Here is an 8091-nt window from a genome sequence, read left to right as displayed (position 1 = left end):
AGGGGAACATTAAAATGGGGGTGACTAGAAGGGGACATTAAACTGAGGGCAACTGGAGAAGAACATCAATGTTCCCCTCTAGTTGCCCCCGGTTTAATATCCCCCTCCAATTGCCTCATTTTAATGTCCCTCTCAGGTGCCCCAGTGTTACCGTTCTGTGTAAATATATAAAAATATTTTAAATGACAGAACCGCTAGTCTGCAAGATACTGCAGCGAGGTCCACAGGCCCAGATGGGCGGCTGTATGTCTGAACAGCGCAATACCATTTAAACTGCACTGGCAGTGATGTGGCGCGGCACTCAATGTGAACAGGGTGCAACCAAACCTTGCCAGTTAATCTCACTGGAAAGGAGCACCTGTATACAGCTGACACAACAAGGCTGCCAAGGGTTAACCTTCACCCCTGGTCAGCAACAAAACATGCTCCTGCAACAGCTAGGAGTACAAAGGGAATAGACCGTTCAAATAGGTTAACTAAGAGACCAAACCTCCTGTCAGAGCCACAGGCTGGAACAGAGACCACTGCTCCTAGCCTTGGTGTAGGGCTGACAGTTCAGGATTTACTGGCCTGCCTGACTACTGGATCCCAGCCCTGAACTACTGTCATTAATGAATTCCTAGTGAAAGTGTGAGCACCCGGCAGACGTTGGCTCACACTATATAAATTGAAGTCCCCGCCCAGCAGGGGAGGTGGCCATGACCTCACCGGTCATGCTCAGTATGGCCAAAATGGGACTTCGCCTCTGAGCGGCTCCAAAATGTCCGAGCACGCTCAGTAGGGGGAAAACTGGACTTAGACTCCAGTTGCCTCACTGCATGAGGCCGAGGGTGGGAGTCGGACTGCCCCACAGGTGGCGCTGTGCGCCGGGATGGATATCTGCGAGACCCGATCCTAACACCCAGTTTAATGTATTTCTCTAGTTACCCTCAGTTTAAACTGGGGCAGATGGAGGGGGGTATTAAATTATGGAGCAACTAGAGGGTGACATTAAATTGGGGCAGCTGGAAGGGAACATTAAACTGTGGGTGCATCAGGAGAGAGACTTTACACTGTGGTGTCATATGAGGAGAACATAATAATGTGTGGGCATATAATATTAGGGTGACTGTAGGAGCTTTATACTGTGTGGGGAGCACAAAGAGGATAGGAATAGAGCACAAAAAGGATAGCTCTGTTGGTGATCTGCTAGTTTGCCCCAGCTTTGTACTGATTCTCCTATACTAACTATTGGCTTTGGACTGGCTTGTTGCCTGGATCTCCCACTTGAATTGCGATTCTGCTACCCTGCTCCCATTTGGCTTCTGACCTCTGGCTCTGGCTTTGTCTCTGTCTCCTGTTATTTTACCTTGCTTGCCCGCACTGTTGCTGACCTGTTTTTCGACTATTTTCCCCGGTGAGTCTTGTGTAGATCCTGGTGTCTGACTTCAGTGTGCCAATTTGTAGTACATTTCTCTGTGGTGTCATTTCTAGTCAAAGGATCCTGCAAAGTCCAACTCCACCACGAGGAGCTTTGGTGACAGTGTCTGAAGGCTGGTTTTGGCTCACCCTGGGTGTGATGTGTTTAAGTAGCATATTCTACTGTTCGCAGATGTCAGCCCATTTCTGCTGATGCTATCCTAAGGCCTATTCTTAACCAACCTTGTTTTTGTGGCCTTGCATCTGGATTAAAGTTGAGCAAAGTTTTGAAAAATTCGATTCTGCTGCTTCACCGGATTTCACCCAAAAAATTGATTCTATCCGAATTAATTTGTGGTGAATAGTGTTAAAAATCAGCTATTTCCTGGCTGCAGAGAGCTTGTATAGTAGTGTAGAACAGTGACCCAGTGACTGAGTGTGGAAGTGGCAGCAGTGTGAGGAGTCCAGAGAGTGGCAAAGTGATATAATATGGAGGTAGCAGTAGCCTTGGGAGGCCATACAGTGACTCGGTGACAGAGTGGGGAGACGGGTGGCACAAACTGTACGCAATGACAATAGAGTCTGTAAGAAGGAGCACTTGGCATCAGATGTGTGGCATCAAGCGGGTTTGAGTGAGGCGGCATGGATCATTTAATCTAACACATCAGGCATTGGTGGGTGGAAATCCTGGCTGATCAATGCCTGATTCATCTTCACAAAGTTTAATCTCTCCAAATTTTGGGTGGACAGGCGAGTACTACTTGGGTGTTTCCTCCTGCTTTGCATCAAATTGCATTTTTTAAGAAGATGGCTGCTGCACATGTTAGGACAAGGGGCAGGGTACTCTGGTAATGTGGGGTCCCAAGGAGTTGGACATCTGGACGGGGCTTTCTCTGTATCTGTCTCTACTTTCAAAATGTGAAACAAGTCAGGTTTCTGTTTCTCTTACAGGTGTGTTATTTCTCAGGTTGTGTTCGTGCCCTCTCAGGTTAGTTAGTCGGAACCACAGCTACTTCTAGTGTGCAAGGCAGAAATGAGGTCTTGGAGAGTGTAAGTTAAAAGGCTCGACCTCCCTTTGCAATATAGAAGCATTCATGATGAACCAAACTGCAAAGAACAAATTCCTTTGTTTATTATTATCCAACTCTCTATTCCGCCCACCCCAAACCTTGAAGAGGTCAACAAATATTTGTTGTGCTTTGACTCTTGTCCAGTCCATGAGCAGGGAATTGGTTATGACATTTGTTCCCCAGAGAAAACATAGTAATGGACAGAATCTCATGGACAATGTCGTCGCTCAGCAGTTTTATGGGACTGATCATAGTGATATTCTATGGATTCTGCGATGCCAACTTGTAAGTACATCTGACCTAACTTATACCCCATGTATGTAGATGTCTCTGGTGTAAGGAGGGATCATAGAGTGAAATATTTGCTATTATTGCTTGTTTTAGATTCCTGTTTATTCCACTTTACTAAGCGACCCCAGGACCCTCCAGTCTTTACAGAAATATTATATTCCATGTACAATAAATAGATGGGATGAGATAAACTGCAAACACATAAATGTCAGCTTTTACCATTCAAGAGATCTGGTCTATAAAACTAGGTTCTTTTTTAGGATAAGCGTATGCCATGTCTATCATATTGGAAAGCTCCCAACACATAAAGCACATGCCATGGAGTAGAATGTGTCCCCTATAGGTGTCCAGGGAGGCTTCTACCATAAATGTGGTGTCAAAGTAGCCTTAGTGATTTTATAGATGTGTTACACCAACATTTCCTGTCTTATTAAATGCCACAACTGGCACAGGGCAGAACTGGTTAATAAGATTAGTTTCACTTCTTAAATCAGTTGCCCGTCCATGTATCTGAATGGAGACCTACACCTGATACCAGATTGCCTTTACAACCGTCATGGAAATTGGTGCAAGCTATAATAAGTATGTTGGACCAAAGGATTGATAAAGTTCCCTTTTTGTATGTGCATTTCATATTTTTGCTTTTCTTTTTGCACATGGTGCCATCTTTATACTGTATCTTGGGCACCCATATAAGAATCAGTGGTGGGGCAGATCTGTGTCCATGTTGAGGGATCTCAGCAACAAGATGATTGGTCACATGATTGCCATATTATATGAAGTTCATCTAAGGGTGCCGTATCATTGCATTATATACCAGATATTAGTCCTCTAGGCTCATATTAATACATCTTGTTCTATACAGGCGCTATGCTGTCATCTTCCCATCAGAGGTCTACTCAAAACAATCTGAACTTGTCTGTCTACACTTGGAGGGCATGTTGGAAGAAACCAGTGTCCAGCTGGTTTTAGAGAGGGCAACCAGTAACGTAACCATCTTTGAAAACACCCTGGAGGACACCACTTACTTCAACTGTATTCCATTCCAGGTAACATTAGTCAAGGAATCTTATTTTTAGGGCATTATCATCAATCTTCCTTTTTGGATTTCCAATATTCTTGTCGAAAATAGTGCAAACAAAAAAAAAACAATAATATGAATCTGAAATTAATGCAGAAACAGACTACTCGGGGGTTTTCTGTAGTCTGTGACCATGGAGACACATGGGACTGCACACGAGCTGTGATACAAAATGGTGGAAGTTATTTATTGAAAAAATTAGGGTGAGGACACATTCAGAATTATAAACCTTCATTTATGGATAAAAGATGGCCATACACCTTAGATAGCTGTTGGTTAAGCCAGGTCTGGTATTCCATCCAACTCTGTGTTTCTGTAGATTGTCTTTAGGTCGGGACAATATTCATGTGATGTTGATGGTCGTCTTACCTGTTATACTGAACAATGCCTTCATCTGAACTATCTATTACTGATGGACTCTTTATAGGCCCCTGAACCAGATGGTAATGAAGAAGTCGCCACCATACGCGCTACAATTCACCATGCTGGAAATACAATATACAAAAAAAGCAAACTTCTTCTAAAGAAAAAGCGAACAGGAACCCTTATCCAGACAGACAAAGCCGTCTATAAGCCCGGCCAGACTGGTAAAGTTAATTCAACGTAAAGACTTACTAACTTTATCAAATGAACACACTGTTGTAAAAATTATTTTCTAGATTCCATTATTAACCTACATATCTACCAAATCTACTAAGACCCGATTCACATCTGCATTCGGCAGACTCCCCAAATGGAAACCCGAACGCAGATGTGAACTGGGCCTAAGGCAAAAAAATATATTATCCGTTTTAATCTCACTATACTAAAGTGAATACCTACACGAGTATAACTATGGGTCAAAATACAAAAACACATCTAACGTCATATCAAATAATTTATTTTTATTAAATAATTTAATTGAACTATTGTAAAAACATAATTAAAACTGTATGAGAAGTGAAGGTCATGGCAAGACCCAAGGTTCAGACGCACAAAGTGCAAATGTAAGGTGCTAATGTGACCCCTATCTGTTGCTCAAACACGTGTTTTGCCCCTTGCTTCATAAGGGAGATGTGAGGTGGAGGTCTGGACTATGAATAAAATAGAATTCCCCCAGGTGTGTACAATTACTTGCCTGTAGTGTCACCACTATGGCGTGTGTATAAGATGGCAAGCATGTCTTGCAGTAAGACACCACCCTAATGGTCAACTAACTCTCATATGTTCTCATACCAAAGACTTCAGTAAAGTAAATCCTGCATGTACATACTACACCTCTATCTACAAAATGGAATGTCACCCATCAATACTTACCAAGCCTCTCCTCTTCCTCTCTGCTAGTAGTGGATGGAATAGGTTAGCAAGGGAGACGGGGAGGGTGGGAGTTGCTAGTAATGGGTGGGATCGCTAGGCTAGAGAGATGGGAAAGGGTGGGAGGGGTTAGTAATGGGCGGGATCGCTAGGTTAGAAAGACGGGAAAGGCTAGGAGGGACTAGTAATGGGTAGGATCGCTAGGCTAGGGAGATGGGAAGCGGTGGAAGGGGCTAGTAATGGGTGGGATTGCTAGGCTAGGGAGACAGAGAGGGTGGGAGGAACTACTAATGGGTGGGATCGCTAGGCTAGAGACAGGAATTGTAGGAGGGGTTAGTAATGGGCTGTATCGGTAGGTTAGGGAGACGAGGGTTTTGTAAAAGAGGGGGGGCTGAGTGAGAGGGAACTAGAGTAGAAGCTGCACAGCAGGAAGCTAACACCAAGTAAACAAACACAGAGGATGCGGCAGCAACCAGAGACACCCAGAAATCACTCAAAACACTGCTAAAGGTATATGGGTGTACTTATTAAACCATTACTAGCACTAACACACCTTTACAACAAAAAAAAAGATTTTCTACCCGGAAAACCCCTCTAATCTAGCATTATTGTGCACATGCAGGTGATATTCTCTGCCAAAGCTTAACCAGTAATAAAAACCAAAAGATGGAATTAGGCTTTGAGATCACAGGCAATTGCGAGGGTTTCCCTCAGCTGGAAACACCGCTGCTGATCATACAAAGTGACCGAACCTTGCCTATATAGAGTCACATCCAGGTGTCAGCTGTCACAGCCAGCCATGCCAAACATTGCACAAAAATATGATAACCTCACACCAGTTATCTATGGTGAAGAAATCAATATACACCCTAAAGAAAAAACAAGTGAAAAAGTATATAACAAATGTGAGAAATATATTACAGTAAAAATTTTAAAAAAATTAATAAACGTGGAAATATTTTTTTTTAATTATATTATTAATTTAATAATCATTTCATAGTAGTCCCAAAATCAGACTTATTAGACAGAGCGATTTAGGAGGAAGCTATGGGAAACTAACCCTCGCACAAGAGTCTTTTTCCTATAATCAGCCTGCCTAATAGAACAGATAGTTCCCCCATGTTTGCTCGGTGATCGGTTGACAAAAGATTGTTGTCCATTGGCCGCACATCGTCCTTGTGTAATAAAAGAATGGACAATGAAAGCATATAACAAAGTAATGATTGTCTTATCGATCGTTTCTCCTGCAAGTTCCTGCATTGACTTGTGTTACGAGGCCGGTGCGAAACAGGCGCCGATCACTAATGTAGCCAATCAGATTCTGGTTCACAAATATCTATAGGTGTAATATTACCCTTATACATAGATTATTATTGTGTGGATACTATTACCATGGTCATTGGTTGGATTACACCAGTTACTGTTGTTGTTTCAATTTAGATGAATGACATACTATTATTGACCAAGAACACCAGAATCCAAAAAATTGTAGAAATTTGGACCAAATTCAATGTTCCAATGTTCCAAATCGATTATCTTATCTCTACCACTAACTATCTGAGATGCGGCATCTGTGACATATATTGTTCTATTATAGCCAATTTACTGATTCTATACCACATTGGATGTGAGGTGGAGGTCTGGACTATGAATAAAATAGAATTCCCCCAGGTGTGTACAATTACTTGCCTGTAGTGTCACCACTATGGCGTGTGTATAAGATGGCAAGCATGTCTTGCAGTAAGACACCACCCTAATGGTCAACTAACTCTCATATGTTCTCATACCAAAGACTTCAGTAAAGTAAATCCTGCATGTACATACTACACCTCTATCTACAAAATGGAATGTCACCCATCAATACTTACCAAGCCTCTCCTCTTCCTCTCTGCTAGTAGTGGATGGAATAGGTTAGCAAGGGAGACGGGGAGGGTGGGAGTTGCTAGTAATGGGTGGGATCGCTAGGCTAGAGAGATGGGAAAGGGTGGGAGGGGTTAGTAATGGGCGGGATCGCTAGGTTAGAAAGACGGGAAAGGCTAGGAGGGACTAGTAATGGGTAGGATCGCTAGGCTAGGGAGATGGGAAGCGGTGGAAGGGGCTAGTAATGGGTGGGATTGCTAGGCTAGGGAGACAGAGAGGGTGGGAGGAACTACTAATGGGTGGGATCGCTAGGCTAGAGACAGGAATTGTAGGAGGGGTTAGTAATGGGCTGTATCGGTAGGTTAGGGAGACGAGGGTTTTGTAAAAGAGGGGGGGCTGAGTGAGAGGGAACTAGAGTAGAAGCTGCACAGCAGGAAGCTAACACCAAGTAAACAAACACAGAGGATGCGGCAGCAACCAGAGACACCCAGAAATCACTCAAAACACTGCTAAAGGTATATGGGTGTACTTATTAAACCATTACTAGCACTAACACACCTTTACAACAAAAAAAAAGATTTTCTACCCGGAAAACCCCTCTAATCTAGCATTATTGTGCACATGCAGGTGATATTCTCTGCCAAAGCTTAACCAGTAATAAAAACCAAAAGATGGAATTAGGCTTTGAGATCACAGGCAATTGCGAGGGTTTCCCTCAGCTGGAAACACCGCTGCTGATCATACAAAGTGACCGAACCTTGCCTATATAGAGTCACATCCAGGTGTCAGCTGTCACAGCCAGCCATGCCAAACATTGCACAAAAATATGATAACCTCACACCAGTTATCTATGGTGAAGAAATCAATATACACCCTAAAGAAAAAACAAGTGAAAAAGTATATAACAAATGTGAGAAATATATTACAGTAAAAATTTTAAAAAAATTAATAAACGTGGAAATATTTTTTTTTAATTATATTATTAATTTAATAATCATTTCATAGTAGTCCCAAAATCAGACTTATTAGACAGAGCGATTTAGGAGGAAGCTATGGGAAACTAACCCTCGCACAAGAGTCTTTTTCCTATAATCAGCC

At 42.6% G+C, this 8091-nt stretch overlaps 1 protein-coding gene across 1 annotated transcript in view; it reads left to right on the top strand.

Moving 5' to 3' along the window:
• Positions 1-2705: 2705 nt before the first annotated feature.
• The window catches only part of LOC142219111 (alpha-2-macroglobulin-like), a 58054-nt gene continuing 52668 nt past the window's right edge, over positions 2706-8091 (top strand). The window contains exons 1-3 of the mRNA XM_075288078.1: positions 2706-2753; positions 3625-3808; positions 4268-4427. Coding sequence (XP_075144179.1) covers positions 2707-2753; positions 3625-3808; positions 4268-4427 — 391 coding nt within the window. The 5' untranslated portion in view covers position 2706. The remainder of the gene's footprint in view (positions 2754-3624; positions 3809-4267; positions 4428-8091) is intronic.

Source organism: Leptodactylus fuscus, chromosome 10, assembly GCF_031893055.1.
Source record: "Leptodactylus fuscus isolate aLepFus1 chromosome 10, aLepFus1.hap2, whole genome shotgun sequence".
In the NCBI taxonomy this organism is placed as follows: Eukaryota; Metazoa; Chordata; class Amphibia; order Anura; family Leptodactylidae; genus Leptodactylus; species Leptodactylus fuscus.
This window is presented reverse-complemented; position numbering and strand designations above follow the sequence as displayed.